This window comes from Balaenoptera borealis, assembly GCF_965194805.1.
Source record: "Balaenoptera borealis genome assembly, chromosome: 1".
Classification (NCBI taxonomy): Eukaryota; Metazoa; Chordata; class Mammalia; order Artiodactyla; family Balaenopteridae; genus Balaenoptera; species Balaenoptera borealis.
Window position 1 is genome coordinate 98,619,488 of NC_138860.1, and position 17,765 is coordinate 98,637,252.

General features: G+C 40.7%; 1 protein-coding gene and 1 long non-coding RNA gene across 5 annotated transcripts in view; one reads left to right on the forward strand and one right to left on the reverse strand.

The window, feature by feature from the left end:
- LOC309626548 overlaps positions 1 to 17,765 on the reverse strand; it is a 110,813-nt gene that overhangs the window by 74,356 nt on the left and 18,692 nt on the right. The window lies entirely within an intron of this gene.
- SORT1 (sortilin 1) overlaps positions 1 to 17,765 on the forward strand; it is a 77,521-nt gene that overhangs the window by 25,673 nt on the left and 34,083 nt on the right. For all 4 annotated transcript variants that reach the window (XM_082383411.1, XM_082383413.1, XM_082383412.1 and 1 more), the window contains exons 2-3: positions 6,899 to 6,958; positions 8,421 to 8,494. In XM_082383411.1, the coding sequence (XP_082239537.1) occupies positions 6,899 to 6,958; positions 8,421 to 8,494 (134 nt within the window). The remainder of the gene's footprint in view (positions 1 to 6,898; positions 6,959 to 8,420; positions 8,495 to 17,765) is intronic.

A 17,765-nucleotide genomic window follows, 5' to 3' on the forward strand; every position in this document is an offset into this window, starting at 1 on the left:
TTCATTTGTTAGGTCTGGTGGGTTTTTGCCTTGCTCCTTCATCTGCTTTGTGTTTCTCTGTCTTCTCATTTTGCTTAACTTACTGTGTTTGGGGTCTCCTTTTCGCAGGCTGCAGGTTCGTAGTTTCCATTGTTTTTGGTGTCTGTCCCCAGTGGCTAAGGTTGGTTCAGTGGGTTGTGTAGGCTTCCTGGTGGAAGGGACTAGTGCCTGTGTTCTGGTGGGTGAGGCTGGATCTTGTCTTTCTGGTGGGCAGGTCCATGTCTCGTGGTGTGTTTTGGGGTGTCTGTGGCCTTATTATGATTTTAGGCAGCCTCTGTGCTAATGAATGGGGTTGTATTCCTGTCTTGCTAGTTTTTTGGTATAGGGTGTCCAGCACTGTAGCTTGCTGGTCATTGAGTGGAGCTGGGTCTTGGCATTGAGATGGAGATCTCTGGGAGATTGTCACCGTTTGATACTACATGGAGCTGGGTGGTCTCTTGTGGACCAGTGTCCTGACCTTGGCTCTCCCACCTCAGTGGCACAGCCCTGACGCCTGGCTGGAGCACCAAGAGCCTGTCCTCCACACAGCTCAGAATAAAAGGGAGGAAAAAAAAAGAAAAAAGAAGATAAAATAAAATAAAATAAAGTAAAATAAAATAAGGTTATTTAAATAAAAAATTTTTAAAAATTATTAAGAAAAAAAAATTTTTTTAAGTAATAAAAAGAAAACAAAAAAACGAACAGACAGAACTTTAGGACAAATGGTAAAAGCAAAGCTATACAGACAAAATCGTACACAGAAGCATACACATACACACTCACAAAAAGAGAAAAAGGGAAAAATATATATATATCATTGCTCCCAAAGTCTACCTCCTTAATTTGGGATGATTCGTTGTCTATTCAGGTATTCCACAGATGCAGGGTACATCAAGTTGATTTTGGAGATTTAATCCGCTGCTCCTGAGGCTGCTGGGAGAAATTTCCCTTTCTCTTCATTGTTCACACAGCTCCCAGGGTTCAGTTTTGGATTTGGACCCACCTCTGCATGTAGGTCGCCTGAGGGTGTCTGTTCTTCGCTCAGACAGGACGGGGTTAAAGGAGCCGCTGATTTGGGGGCTCTGGCTCACTCAGGCCAGGGGGAGGGAGGGGTACGGATGTGGGGCGAGCCTGCGGCGGCAGAGGCCAGCATGACGTTGCAGCAGCCTGAGGTGCGCCGTGCGTTCTCCTGGGGAAGTTGTTCCTTGATCACGGGACCCTGGCAGTGGCGGGCTGCACAGGCTCCCGGCAGGGCAGGTGTGGATAGTGACCTGTGCTTGCACACAGGCCTCTTGTTGGCTGCAGCAGCAGCCTTAGCGTCTCCTGCCCGTCTCTGGGGTCCGTGCTGATAGCCGCGACTCGCTCCCGTCTCCGGAGCTCCTTTAAGCGGCACTCTTAATCTCCTCTCCTCGTGCCACAGGAAACAAAGAGGCAAGAAAAGGTCTCTTGCCTCTTCGGCAGTTCCAGACCTTTTCCCGAACTCCCTCCCGGCTAGCCGTGGTGCACTAGCCCCCTTCAGGCTGTGTTCATGCAGCCAACCCCAGTCCTCTCCCTGGGATCCGACCTCTGAAGCCTGAGCCTCAGCTCCCAGCCCCCGTCCGCCCCGGTGGGTGAGCAGACAAGCCTCTCAGGCTGGTGAGTGCTGGTCGACACTGATCCTCTGTGTGCGAATCTCTCCACTTTGCCCTCCGCACCCCTGTTGCTGTGCTCTCCTCCGTGGCTCCAAAGCTCCCCCCCTCCGCCACCTGCAGTCTCCGCCCGCGAAGGGGCTTCCTAGTGTGTGGAAACCTTTCCTCCTTCACAGCTCCCTCCCACTGGTGCAGGTCCCGTCCTTATTCTTTGTCTCTGTTTTTTTTTTTTTTTCTTTTGCTCTACCCAGCTACGTGGGGAGTTTCTTGCCTTTTGGGAGGTCTGAGGTCTTCTGCCAGAGTTCAGTAGGTGTTCTGTAGGAGTTGTTCCACATGTAGATGTATTTCTGATGTATTTGTTGGGAGGAAGGTGATCTCCGTGTCTTACTTTCCCGCCATCTTGAAGCTCCTCCAAAACCTGCATTTTTAAAAGGTATTTTCACTGGGTATAGAAATCTATCTTTACAGTTTTTTTCCCTATTCTTTAAAGATGTTGATACACTGGCTTGCACTGTTTCTGGAGAGAAGTCTACTATGATTCATTGTTCCTCTCTATGTAATAATCATTTTTTCTTCTGGATTCTTTTAAGATTTTTATCTATCACTGACTTTAAACAATTTGAATGTGATGTGCCCTGGTGTAGTTTTCATTGTGTTTCTTGAGCTTGGGGTTTGTGAGCTTCTTGGATCTCTGGGTTTGTATGTTTCATGAAATTTGGGAAAACTGTGGCTATTGTTTCTTCAATTTTTTTTCTATTTCCACCCTGCACATCTTCCAGAGACTCCAATTATATGTGTGTGTGTGTTTGTACATATACGTGTGTGTGTATATATATATATATGTATAGTTGCTTGAAGTTCTGTAGCTCAGTGATGCTCTCTGAATTTTTTGTGTGTGTCTTTTTTTGTGTGTGTTTCTCTTTGGATAGTTTCCACTGGGAGTGTCTTCCAGTTTGTTAATCTTCTCTTCTACAATGTCTAATTTCCTGTTAATCCTATCCAATGTAATTTTCATCTCAGATGTTGTAATTCTCACCTCTAGAAGTCCTATTTGAGTCTTTTTTTTATATCTTCTGTATCTTTATTTAATGCTTATCTTTGCTCAGTCTGTTCTCTAACTTCTTTTCTTTTATACTGGAGTATAATTGCTTTACACTGTTGTGTTAGTTTATTCTCTAACTTCTTGAATGAACATATGGAGTATAATTATAACTGTTTTAATGTCCTTAATCTTATTATATGTGTTTTTTCCGTGTCAATTTGATTGATTTTTCTCTTCATTATGGGTCCTGTTTTCTTCTTTGCATGCCTGGTTTGTTTTTTTTTAAATTTTATTTATTATTTATTTATTTATGGCTGTGTTGGGTCTTCATTTCTGTGCGAGGGCTTTCCCCAGCTGTGGCAAGTGGGGGCCGCTCTTCATCGCGGTGCACGGGCCTCTCACTTTCGCAGCCTCTCCTGTTGCAGAGCACAGGCTCCAGACACGCAGGCTCAGCAGTTGTGGCTCACGGGCCTAGTCCCTCTGCAGCATGTGGGATCTTCCCAGACCAGGGCTCGAACCCGTGTCCCCTCCATTGGCAGGCAGACTCCCAACCACTGCGCCACCAGGGAAGCCCCTGCCTGGTTATTTTTTATTGACTGTTGGACGTGGTGAATTTTATCTTCTTGAGTGCTGCATATTTTAATATGCCTGTAAATATTCTTGAACCTTGTTTTGGGATGTCATTAGGTTACTTGACAATAGTTTGATCCTTTTTGGTCTTGTTTTTAAGCTTTTTAGGCAAGACTAGTATAGCATTTAGTCTAGGGTTAATTTTTCTTCATTACCAAGGTAAAACTTTTCTGAGTATTCTGTCCAAATCCTTGTGAGATATGAAGTTTTCTCCTATGATTTTTGGGAACAGGAATTGTTTCTGGTCCTGTGTGACACCCAGATATTGTTTCCTTCAATTTTTTCAGGTGTGTTTTTCCCTGGCCTCAGGTAGTTTCCTCACATTCATGTGATGATTAGTACTCAGATGAACACTTGGCAGGGTGGTTAGGGAGCCCCCATATATAGATCTCCACTGTTCTCTTTCTGTGTAGCTCTCTACTCTTTCGCACACTAAACTGTGAACTCCAGACTCTTTGGCCTCCTCAGACTATCAGCTTATCTCTTCAAGTGAGGAAGACCTCTGGGCTCTACCTGGGCTCCTCTTCTTTGTACCGTGGCCTGAAAATTATCTCCAGACAGTAAGCTAGGGCAGATGTAGGCCCTCGTTTGCTTCTTCTCTCTCAGGAATCATTGTCCTTCATTGCCGGAAGTCCAATGTCTTGAAGACTGTTGTTTTATATATTCTGTGCTTTTTTAGTTGTTTCAGGTGGGAAGGTAAATCTGATCCATGTTACTCCATCTTGGCCAGAAGTAGAAGTCCTCTCAGAATAGAACTTCTACATTTCATACTCATTTCTGCTTTGGGGAAATTAAGTGGATCTGGCCTTATCTTTTCACTTCATTATCCTCCTTTTCAGAGCTTTGCAAGTAGTTCTTCTAGGAAATGAATTCAATATTTATTGTTTTCCATGTGCTATTGCTTATATTAGTTGCCAAAATGAATAGGCTTGGTCCCTGCACCAGATGGGCTTCAGTTCTAGTGAGGGAGGCAGACAAGATTCTTGTTGCTGTAATTAAAAGTAATACACGTTTTGAAATATCTAAGATGCTACCATAATGTAGAGTGACGTACATTGTGTTAAACATGATAAATAATCAAGCATTAGAATTAATGGTCTTTTGCTGACATTTGTAAATTCTGTCTCCTAACTATGACCAGGTTGTCCACCCTTTTCCTGGACATCTGTAATCCTCCCATTGAAGGGGTAGGATTGTATCTGTGGTCTTGGTTCCCCATTCTCCTGGATTTGTCTCCTTTCCATATGACCTTTTCTTTCTACCTGAGCTTTGGTCTGTTGTTAGATCTGATTTCATTTTTCTCTTTTACGTTCTCTAGTATAAGAGTGGTAAAAACTGAAATATAAAAAATTAATTGCTTTTTTCTCTAGGTGGATGAGTTTTTCAGTGAGTTTGTGTGTTTTCAAAAGTAAAATTTAATTGGTTGTTGGGAAGGGAAGGGAAGGTTAAGGGTAGCAGAAGACCACAATTGTAATTCATGAATTTCACCTACATTTTCCCAAAGGAACTCTGGATGATGAATGAGGTCAGCTCTCCTTTGATTTGTTTGGGTTAAGTTGAGGGTTGCTAGTGTCATCTAATAATCCTCCTCTTTCTGTGACTGAGCAGTAGGAAGATGTGAGTAATTCCAGTGTCTGCTGATTGGGTCAGGTGTGGAGAGCATTGCCTGAAAAGTGAAAGCTTGATCAAGCTAGCCAGAGCTCCAGGGATGGGATTTTTCTTTTATCCTAGTCAGCTGTTGTGCCCAGAACCTTTCTTGGAAAAATAGCCTCTGTTTATATAACTGTTAGCCCATGTGATCTGTCTGGTGTTTTTGGAAGCTCTGGATATTCCTGCTCTCGTCAAGGAGCTCATTGATGTAATTTCAGACACTCTATCCTCACTCAAGAGAACATGCTGTCTTGCTCTGTGTGGCATCTTACAAGACATGCTGCTGTGTCAGTTTTTAAGCTTTTGGTTCCAGATGTCTCTAGCAGACCTACTTTTTCTCAGATGCTTGGCCAGCTTACATGTATGAATAGCCTTTCTGTCCTGCAGTGGCTGTGAGAAGCTCTGAGCTTTTGAGAGTTAACCAGCACTTACTGAGCAAGACGTCTGTGTGGCACTGATTGTACTATTTACAGAGATTGTACAAGAGATTCTGTCGACCTCAAAGGTACCTAGAGTACAGGGGGAAATAGTATAGGTGAATTCAGTGGCCCATTTAGGAGGACCACAAAAGAAAATTAAAAGATAAGCAAAACAGTTACTGTTTTGAGTTCTGTTTCTTCAGACTTGTCTGTTGGGAATGGTGGCTTGAGTGACCAAGCAGCTGGAATCCCACCAGCTGCTTATGGACATGTTCTATTTTGAGATCAACTTTGTGGTTTGGGAAGGATGTATAATCATTTTCAACAAATGCTTATTGAGCATGCAAAGTATCATGGTAGGCACAGGGCATACCGTGACTATAAAATTATATCCTCAGCTCCTAAGGAACTGCTCATATTTGGAAAGGCAGGACACATTTAAGATTTTTAAAATCTTAATAATATATGTCTTCATAAAAGAAAAGCATAATCATCTACATTTAGTAGAAGTATATACTAAACTACTAACCCTTCTGGGTGGTGGGGCTGTGGCGGGAAAGAGGAAGGATCTTCACTTCTTACTATATCATTCTATATATATATAGTAAGAAATTTTTACCAAGTGCTAATGCTGCCTTTTTGGTGTTATTTGTTTATCGGTTAAAAAAGTGATAGAGACTAGTAGATTATACACATAATGTTAACCTTAAATATCTCTGTGTGATAGAATTATGAATGATTTATATTTTCTTTATTATATCTATTATTGTCCACATTTTCTATAATGGATGTATATTATTTTAAAAATAGAGAAGAAAATATTTGAAAGCCAAAACTCAAAAGCACCTACAATAATTATTATAGCTACATTTCAATATGATTACCATATTTTGGATATAATATACCAGCCTTCCCGTTTTTGTCTCCTCACTCTCACCACATCTCTATTATGTTGTTCTATTATTATTAATACTATTATTGTTGTTATTATTAAATAAAAAGGTGAAACAAGGGCATTTACTCTTCCTTCTGTCCCTTGTCATTTTGGGTGAGTTAGACTAGAAGCAGAAGGAATCCAGTTATTAGCTATTCAGCTGTACTGTGAAGGCTGCTTAGAAAAATTTTAACTATGCTGATTGGGTTACAGTTATATCTGTCATTGTGGGCTGTGATCTCTTGTTTTAAAATATCCTAAGAATACTTTCTATATCTTTATATTTAGTTCTGTTGGAGAAAGCAAATAGATTATCCCATCTCCCCATCTGGTGCAGTGAAGAAAATTCATCTGCTTGGCTTACTTTGTATGAGAGAGAATTAAAATTTCCAACTTATTTTTAATTCAGGTTAAGTGGTTAAATACTATCTCTTCCAAATTTTGTTCCAGGAATCCATATCCCCTTATAATTATAAACATAATTACTTTGAAAGTAATAGTGTTCTGTATTATTTAAAGAAGTCAAAGATTGAAGAGGAGATGTCATTTCTAAATTGAGGTGTTTTTTCCCTTATAGCATGTGTTTGATGATCTCAGCGGCTCAGTATCCTTGTCCTGGGTTGGAGATACCACTGGGGTAAGTAATGTTTTGAGTCTGTTGATTCAACCTAACCAGAAGATGGTGTAGATTTGGGGAGTTTAAGCGCTAAATGTTTTACCTTCTGAAATTGTCTCCAACCTCAATCGTAGAAAATGCATGTTTGCTGGACAGACTTTCAGAAAGCTGTGGTCGATTTTGTTTTGCTTTAGAACTAGGAACATCTTGTGACCACCTTCTTCCATAATAGGAAGATAAACACCTTTTTAGTCCTTGGTGGCTGCTTGGCATCAAGATGAGCAAGAAGAAGAAAGAGGAAAGAGAGTGCTATGTGTGAAAAGGGAGACTTACAGTACTTGGGAAAACTTCTGTATGGAAGCGGAAAACTGCACATTACACATCTTGGCATTTTTCCTCCAAACTGTATTGTTCCAGTGTCCTTTCCCACAGTTAATGTTGAAGGATTGTAGCGCCCATGGGCTTATCGCTGGTAGCTCCATCTGTTGTCCCTTCCCCTACCACAGAGGAGGTACTGCCAAGATTGGGGGAATGGGAGAGTCAGTAAGCTCCCCCTTATCCAGCCTAGTATGTAGCCCATCTCCTAGTAGGAGGGATGCTGAGGGTTCATTGGCCTCAAGTCTTGAATCAGGGCTTGGCATTACCTGTGTCTGTTATTACCCTGCCTGACAACGTCAGGGACCATAGCTCATGCCCCTCTAGTGTTCCAGTAATGTGTGTATCAGAGCACTGAGGCACGTGATGGCTGTATGAAGAGCTGAAAGAAATATAATTTTGGCGCTGAAGAGTAAGTTATAAATTAATTAATTTTTAAGTTCCTGGTAGAATTTCTTTAAGCATGTCTCATTTTCTTCTAAAATTTGAGTTGTTCCCTATTTCCCATGATTTATCCATTTATCTAAGACAGTTGCTGTCTCCAAGATTTGTTATATGGCTATTTGAGACTCCCTAGCTTCTTGTTCTAATCTATCACAATCTTATCTTCATGCATATTTTTCTCTAGAAAAATGCTTATTTAAAAAATTGATTTCATGGAGAACTAACAGCAGGGAGAAGAAGAAAAGGACAGATGTGACATAGTGACCTCTATTAGAGCATCCACCCTATTCTAGCCTCTGTAAGCAGAGAGATGATTCTTGCTTGAGAATATCTTACAACAATGTGGATACAAAATAGTTAAATCCTTCCTTTACTGTAATGTGGAGTTGATTAGCTCTGTCTCACTGCTTCAAGTTTAGGCGATGAGACTATCTCAACAAAATGAGTTGAGATTTTGAATCACTGTAAGCCCTAATCACTTGGTCCTTCTTGGTTTTCAGATATAGTATTACAATGTAGGCTACTACAAAGCAGGGCTACTAGCAATCGTTCAGATGGTCAGATGTTGCAATCATGTCATTGGACTATGTTTCTTTTTTTTTTTTTTTTTTTTTTTTTTTTTTGGACTATGTTTCTTATTGACCACATGCTTTTGTCTCTCCAGATCATTCTCGTCTTGACTACCTTCCATGTACCACTGGTAATTATGACTTTCGGACAGTCCAAGCTGTATCGAAGGTGAGATGGCTAGCATATGATTGGGGCATTTGACTGAGTAATGCATTGTGAATGTAAGTTCTCTGCTTTTCTAGACATGATGGGATCTAACAGTTGATTTAAAAGATCTTCTAGCCATCTTAAATTTTCACTAGACTGTCACACTCAGCACACTTTTTAATATCTATCTACTTAGCAACCTGAAGAAGTATGAAAAGGGATCTAATTCCAAGGGAATTAGATTGACCTGACTGAGTGGCAAAACAGTAAAAGAAGATGAAGGAAGTGTCTATAGGGGTGTATGCATATTAATTGAAATGGATATTTGTGAGGAGGTAGCATAGCGTTTAACCATCTTTCTATTTATTATGAACACAAAATGGTTTTTATACCCCTGAAGTAACAATACGTACTGTATCTTCCAAGTGAATTTTTTTTTTTTGGCCATGCCGCGCAGCTTGCAGAATCTTAGTTCCCCGACCAGGGATCAGGCCCAGGCCGCCACAGTGAGAGCGCAGAATCCTAACCACTGGACTTCCAGGGGATTCCCCCAAGTGAATATTTTTTTTATCTAACATTTTAAGCCCCAAACAGATTGTTTTTAGATCAGGAGGAGGTTCTCAGGTCAGACCTACCAAAGTGCCTGGTAATGATTGTGGTAATGTGTGTTCTGGAACCATAGTCTGTACTGTGACATTCACAAAACTTTAGAGTTATCCTCTCAAAGGTACAGCCTGGGGGCTTCCCTCGTGGCGCAGTGGTTAAGAATCTGCCTGCCAGTGCTGGGGACACAGGTTCAAGCCCTGGTCTGGGAAGATCCCACATGCAGCAGAGCAGCTAAGCCTGTGCGCCACAACTACTGAGCCCGCGTGCTGCAACTACTGAAGCCCGTGCGCCGCAACTACTGAAGCCCGTGCGCCTGGAATCCGTGCTCCGCAACAAGGGAAGCCACCGCATTGAGGAGCCCACGCACCACAATGAAGAGTAGCCCCCGCTCGCCGCAACTAGAGAAAGCCCACACGCAGCAATGAAGACCCAACACAGCCAAAAATAAAAAATAAATAAATAAATTAATTATTTTAAAAAAAGTACAGTTTGGTTAAAGAGTAGGGTTCTTTTCCTTACCCATAAGATTCAAAACCAGCTAATATCCAGAAGTTGTTGATTGTCTTCCCAATCATTTGTTTCTATCCCATTTTTCCCCTAGAGACCTAAAGAAATTTGACATTTCAGCAGATGACGTAGAAATTACCCTCAGGGCCAAAGGATCTCCCAGGAGCCATCATACTTTCTCAGGGTTCTTTTTTGATTGTTGGTCTTGGCCAAGGTGGGAGTGAAACTCGGAGATAGATCAGCCCAACCTCCCTTCCCCAATAGGTGACCCTTGACTGCTGCTCCTGAGCCTGGAGATGGTGCTCTCTGCCCTTTAACACAGTGACTTTAGCTTAAAAATAGGCCAAGAAGGAATTGCCATCTTGGAATTATTGTACGCTTCATGAAGGCAGGTTCTTGACTAACTTGGGGTTCTCTAGCAACTAGCCAAATGTCTGACACATAGCAGGCAGGCAGTACATATTAATTTAATGGATGAATGCCTTGCCTTCTCTAATAATTCTTAGACTAATAATATTTTTTATTTGTTTGATAAAGATTGACAATGTATTATAGAATCCTAGTTCTAAAAGAGCTATAATTTATAGGCGACTTTGTTTATTAAGTTAGAACAGTATTTCAGACACATGAAAAGTATCCTGTTTTAGAAGGGAAAAAATGCATTAAAATTTTTGTAACTTTAATAACTCTTTCCATTTTAAAAAAAACTTGCTGTTGTAAAATCTTTCTTTATGATACAGTTTTTCTTACCAGTGCACCTTTCATTAAAAAAAAAACAGGGCTTCCCTGGTGGCGCAGTGGTTGAGAATCCGCCTGCCAATGCAGGGGACACGGGTTCCAGCCCTGGTCCGGGAGGATCCCACATGCTGCAGAGCAACTGAGCCGGTGCGCCACAGCTACTGAGCCTGCGCTCTAGAGCCTGCTAACTACAACTACTGAGCCCACGTGCCGCAACTACTGAAGCCCGTGCACCTAGAGCCTGTGCTCTGCAACAAGAGAAGCCACCGCAACGAGAAGCCCGCACACCACAACGAAGACCCAACACAGCCAAAAATAAAATAAAATAAATATTTTTTAAAAAGTAATACAACCATATTATAAAAACATTTGGAAATTTTAAAAGAAAGAAAATATTCACCCTAAAGTCAAGTAATCGTATTTACAGTTTATTATCTTGATTTTTCCCCTATGATGTTATACCATATGGCTAGATAGTCTTAGGAAGCAACATGGTATAGTGTAAAGTTGCCAAATTTTATTGGCATATAGGCCTGAGATTGGATGTCAGCATTGTCGTTTGTGAGCAGAATGAACTTGGGCAAGTCATTTAACCTCCCTGAGTCTTTTTGGATGTCTGTAAAAGAAAGATGATTATAGCGGCCACCGTAGAGCTGCTGCGAGTTACGCTTTGCGGTGCCTGGCACGGAGTAAGAACTTGGTGCTCTTAGCTGCAGTCATGCCAACGGCCAGATATGGCATGTAGCCAGCATGTACGGGCACTGTGGTACAGTTTTTAAAATAATTGAAAGCCTTCCGAACCAGTTGATAAAAAGTGCCTGACACCAGGTGCCTCCATGGCTTCTACAGATGCACACACCACCACCCCACCCCTGCCAACATGCAGGTGTTACTAACACTTGGCATTGCAAACTATAACCATTCTGATTGGTCAGTGCTCGTACCATGATACTTGTCATATTCCCTCTGCTAGTAACCCATCATTTTTGTTAGATTGAAAGAATTTATTTAATCATTATTCTCTTGGACACTTAAGTCGTAGCTAATTTTTTCACTATTGTTAATGCTGCTGTGATCAATATCACACATATATGTCACAGAAGATGCCTATTTCCAGTTTATTTTTTGGTAGCAAATGAAAACCTCCTCTCTGATTGATCTCTACATGTTTTGAAGCCTTTACTAAACTCCTTCTCTTGGTTGAATTATCTCCTAAATCTGTTGCTTCAGCCATTTTTCTGCTTGCCTTCTGAATTCACTTTTTAGTCTCTATAGTGCTCTTTAATCATGTGGCTAGAACTGGACCTGACAGATCTGTGTCATGCCCGTGGGGAGTGAAATGTGTTTTCACGACTTCTTTTCCTATTCTTTTGCTTTTCAGTGTTGTGCTTACTTTGAGACAAACCCAAACAAAACAAAATGGTATCACTATGTTACTGTTTAAATACCTACCACCATCTGACTCAGCACTTTTCCATCCTATATTTGTCTAGTCTTGTGAGAAACCACTAACATACAGTTTACCAGAGAGTAATCCTATTTGTTTCTGGTATACTATCATGTTACTAAGGTTCTTTTTCTTCATTTTGCACAGCAGGTTGTTTGGTTGGTTGGTTGGTTTTACAAAGGTCCTTTTGAATATTAATTACTTCCTCCCTGCTGTGAAGTGAAAACTCTTCCAGAGTTTAGGTGGAAACTGTAAATATGCCTTGTTGCCTCTCCAGCTGGGCTGGCCTGGCCTGGTCTGAAGTGACTCATGTTGTTGGACACACCAGCCAAGAGGCACATGTTGCTTCAGAAATGGGAAAGGGAGGGAGCAGTTTGATCAAAATGAGTCCTGAATATGCTGAGCTTGCCTAACTGAGGAATAAAATAAAAGCCTGTTGAAACTACTCTGAAGATTCTTCTGTTTTTCACAGCTTTAATGATTATATTATTTATTGGATTATCTTTCTCTGCTACATCTTATGTAGTCAAAGGTTCATTTGGGGTTCAAATAGAAGGCAGCTAATCACATGCCACCTGCCGTGAGTAGTACTGCTTGGAGACGCACACTAGGAGAAGGAAGTTGTCTCTGTTACCTGTGCCGAGTTGGAGCATACTTCAGTCGTCAGGTTGTGAAAGAGGATTGTTGAAAGATTTGGGAAATAAAGTCCCTAGGCATTAGTGTTTGCGTAGAATTGAATAATATATTAATATCTTCAATTAAAAGGAATCATGTTTGAATAGTATAAATTTTGATTCTCTGTTAAGGAATATTAATTCATATAATAGATTATAAAGTACATTTGCCTCTCACTTGCAAATATGAATTTAAAAAGGAAATAACTAGCTACAGTTAAGATGATAATTTGATTTTTGGCAACTAAAAGATGTTTTGCACCTTTTTGTTTTATGGCGCCTTGAGTCTAACCTTTCATTGTAAGATTAGCTACTTAGTAAAGCACATGTAAGCATTATGTACAGCAAAATTCTGTACCAAATTACCAGAAAACTGCTGGGCTATTTTACTTGTGATTTCTATTTCCTGTTGAGAGTTGTTCAAATTTTGGAAATTAATAAGGGAATCTCTGAGAGATTTCACATTAAAGTTTATTCCATAGTCAATGTAAGTTTTTCAGGATGTTACTTGAGGTTTTAAAAAAATGGATAACTTAAAGATACACAACAGATATTAAAGCAAAGTTCAGTAAACCAACTTCTCCAAGGCATATCGTTATGACAACATTTTTAATGATATGCTTGGTTCAGTTTTCACTGCAGTAGATTATTAACAATGACTTCATGTTTTAGTTACAAGGTTAGCATAAATTCCATCTACAACATATATTTTCCTGCTTTTTATTTCTTAAAGAAAAAGTTTATTGAAATGTATGATGATGGCATTTTACTGCAACTTCACTTTTACAAACCAAGGGCATATAAAAATCATGAAACGAAGTGGTTTTCGTCACTTAAGAAATATTCCCATGAAAATACCTATTCTGGGCTTCCCTGGTGGCGCAGTGGTTGAGAATCTGCCTGCCAATGCAGGGGACACGGGTTCGAGCCCTGGTCTGAGAAGATCCCACATGCCGCGGGGGAACTAAGCCTGTGCGCCACAGCTACTGAGCCTGCGCGTCTGGAGCCTGTGCTCCGCAACGAGAGGCCGCGATAGTGAGAGGCCCGCGCACCGCGATGAAGAATGGCCCCCACTTGCCATAACTGGAGAAGGCCCTCGCACAGAAACGAAGACCCAACACAGCCATAAATAAATAAATAAATAAATAAATAAAAATTTAAAAAAAAAGAAAATACCTATTCTTAGGGTTGTCTTGTCAATCAAAGCAAAATAAGGACCTCAGATACATACTCATATTCCTTCTGATAAAAAAAGTTTTGTGATTTTACTTACAATATTTTACCCTCTTTATTTTCCCACTTATATTTTCAAAGTAGCTATAGAAAACATGTATCCTTTTCCAATAAGGATAACACACAATGAAATATTAAATAAAAACACATAAGGTAGCGTCAGACAGTTGGGGTAAAGAAAGAGACTGAAGTATTAGGAGTTTAGTTCAATGTAAATTCAAGTTCTGCCAATTTTACCTGGCAGTGATTTCAGGTCTGTGATTCTTTTGGCACATTTTAATAAGCTACATTCTCCTTATTGATCTTTTAACTGGAAATCTCAATCCAGTTAATTGTCATTATTCATGATAGTTATGTTCTACAGTCTCCATGAATACTGAATTAGTGAATACTGAACCATTGCTCCTGGGAGAGATACAGAATTAGGTTCCTGCAAACCTCTGACCACAACATTCATTGTCATCAGTTGATCAGTACATAATCTTGTTTTGTGTGTGTTTCTGTTTAAAGATACTTTATGTGTATTATTGATTCATTAACATGGAGCTCACAACCAACTCATGCCAGAAAGAAGCTTATCTAACTCACGTGTTTTCTCCAGAAACACTAAACAGCACTTCAACACTATGCTTGGGGGCTATTTAAACAGCAAAGCACCAACAAAAGGCACAAAAATGCAAAATGCATGGTACTATATAGACCGTGAGGAAGATACTCATGCATAGTATAAGAGCTGAAACAAGAAGGCAGAGTGGCCCCTTGTTGGACCTCAGCTGGTAACTTTTTTTTTTTTTTTTTTTTTTTTATCCATTTATGGCTGTGTTGGGTCTTCGTTTCTGTGCGAGGGCTTTCTCTAGTTGCAGCAAGTGGGGGCCACTCTTCATCGCGGTGCGCGGGCCTCCCACTATCGCGGCCTTTCTTTGTTGCGGAGAACAGGCTCCAGACGCGCAGGCTCAGCAATTGTGGCTCACGGGCCTAGTTGCTCCGTGGCATGCGGGATCCTCCCAGACCAGGGCTCGAACCGGTGTTCCCTGCATTAGCAGGCAGATTCTCAACCACTGCGCCACCAGGGAAGCCCCTGGGAACATTTTTGACTCAAATTTTTCTCTGCCCTGTGCATGTCTGCAAATGACTAGGAAAGTGCCAAGAGTATGGGGTTACAAATCTAACTGAGTAGGCAGATTTGCAGATATGGAATTCGTGAATCATGAAGATTAACTGTATAAGCTTTCCCCATTAGTGAAAACTGTAAAACTATCATTTTTTTAGTTGTCATCCTTGTTGCTTTTATGTAATAATTTATAGTGACTTAATCATGGCAAAAATGAACTAAAGGAGTAGAGAAATGGTTAGTCCTGAAAGCGAACCAAACAAGGATATTTGTGCTTTTTTGATTGTTGAGAAAGGTAAAATGTAAGATTCTCTGAGATATTATAGGATTCTTTTACTGTTACTTCTCATTAAATGTCTGCAGGTCAGATGCCCGGTGTCACAAGTTCCTCTATACTGTAAATGAAAAGTGCTCAAAAACAAGGGTGTAATCCTTGGCTATTGACATTTGGGTTGAGTGTCAGTCAGCATGTGAATCTTCTGGAAAAACGCCCTCCTGAGTCTTTCATCTTACTAGGAATTTTTTTTTGCATCCGTTCATTTATTCATTGGTTTATCCATTCAACACATTTTTTTTTCTTTAACATCTTTTTTGGAGTATAATTGCTTTACAATGATGTGTTTCTGCTGTATAGCAAAGTGAATCAGCTATATGTATACATATATCCCCATATCTCTTCCCTCTTGTGTCTCCCTCCCTCCCACCCTCCCTATCCCACCCCTCTAGGTGGTCACAAAGCACCGAGCTGATCTCCTTGTGCTATGCGGCTGCTTCCCACTAGCTATCTATTTTACATTTGGTAGTGTATATATGTCCGTGCCACTCTCTCCTTTCGTCCCAGCTTACCCCTCCCCCTCCCCGTGTCCTCAAGTCCATTCTCTACTTACTAGGAATTTTGATGCTATATCTTACCAGGACTCCATGTGGTGATTACTTTTTTTTTCCATTTATTTAAATGTCTAGATTTTTCATGTTCTTTGGGGGTATTAGGCTCTATTCCAAAAATATTTGTATTCCAGCACTATTTTTTGTTATAAATGTACATATTCTTATGCGTGTTTATACCACAGATTTAAGCAAAAGTGGTCATTTATTTTTAGTAACCAGAAAGAGCAGATATTAGGATTGAGGTATAGAACTGTTATTAAAAAGACTTATTTCTAAAGCAGATGGTTTTATAGGGCTTTGTTAATGTTTGACTACTGTTCATAACTCTATTATTATCATATGGAATTTGAAAAGTGATTTATTTTTCAGGCTGTTTCATTGATTTCCTCTTCCTGATATATCATGTATGCTGATATAATGCTGATAAAAAATAAAGCTACTTTAAAATGAAGTGCTATATTAAAATATATCCCTGAGCCCAATGTGGCCTCCACAAAACCCTACTTTAAATCCCAGCAGGTTGAACTAGTCCACTGTGCTCCGTTTGTTTAACTGGCTAAAGTGTCAGAGTGTTGCAGCAGATGATTTTTGTTTCGCTCATGTCGCTTCCTTTTTCTGAAGGGCAGGGATGTGTTTGTTGTGCCAAGTTCTTGAAAAGCAAGCAGACTTGTCAGCAGGGTTGTGGAGGGTCCCCGGGATGTCGTGAAGGAGCGGCGACGTGTAAGCGGGTGATAATCGAGCCACTGCAAACCACTTAAGACGTTGTCTGAGCTATTGATGATACAGGCACTGTAGAGCTAGGACATGTTTATGCATATCTCTTTTTTTTAAAATATATTTATTTATTTATTTTTGGCTGCGTTGGCTCTTCGTTGCTGCGCGCGGGCTTTCTCTAGTTGAGGCGAGCGGGGGCTACTCTTTGTTGCGGTGCGCGGGCTTCTCATTGTGGTGACTTCTGTTGTTGCGGAGCACGGGCTCTAGACGCGTGGGCTTCAGTAGTTGTGGCTCGCGGGTTCTAGAGCGCAGGCTCAGTAGCTGTGGCTTGCGGGCTCTAGAGCACAGGCTCAGTAGTTGTGGCGCACGGGCTTAGTTGCTCCGCGGCATGTGGGATTTTCCTGGACCAGGGCTCGAACCTGTGTCCCCTGCACTGGCAGGTGGATTCTTAACCACTGCACCACCAGGGAAGTCCCTATGCATATCTCTTGGCCTGCTGTTGGGAAGATAAGAACTCTTGTACTCCAAAGCCAAGAAAGGGTAATACGGGAATCAGTTGGGTGGTACCTAATCCCTGTTTTATTTAACTAGGACTCTTCTCTGTGTATGTTCTAAGAGATGGGAAAACAACTTAAAGTCACATGTAGTTTGCTTTAGCGTACTGTTGGGGACCTGTACAGACACTGAGAGATTCTTCCCTCCTGTGTCTCTCCACCTTCCTATAAGCTGATCTTTCCTGCCAGGCCACAAGCCCTGGCAAGGAAGAGAAAGACCACAGGTTGCAAAGGAAGAATTCCTAACACATAATTAAAAGTTGTCTCAAGTTTGGGGCTGAGAGTTAAGAGAACTGGACTGTAGTTTCAATTTTGCCCTTAATTAACCGGTCAACTTTTGATGAATTGCTTCCCCTTGAACCTCCTCATGTGTGAAATGAGGGAGTTGGACAAGGTGTTCTCTTCAGTCCCTTGTATCTCTCATGTTCTGTGGTTCTGTGATTCTTTCTTTGTTGAGGCTGCTACCAAAATTGTACCATCTTTTAAGTCATATATACTATCAGTGAAGACCACTGTACACTGCATTTATCAGTGGGCAACTAACTTGCAGTACATAGTGGTCATCACTCGTGGACATTGAAACGTAATGAATATTAAGATTTAGCATTATATATTGTAACAGAACTGTGTATAGTATTAAACCTGTCAGAATTAAACAGCTACTGACTTTTTTTTCTTTTATTTTTTGAAATCTAAACATGGAATTTAATACCTCTCAAAGATATTGTTGGAATGAACTTCTGGGAAAAGCTTTACCAACCCAAGAGTTGAGATTAAGTTTCTTTGTCTTCCCTAGCTGAGTGCTGCATGCATTAAGAGA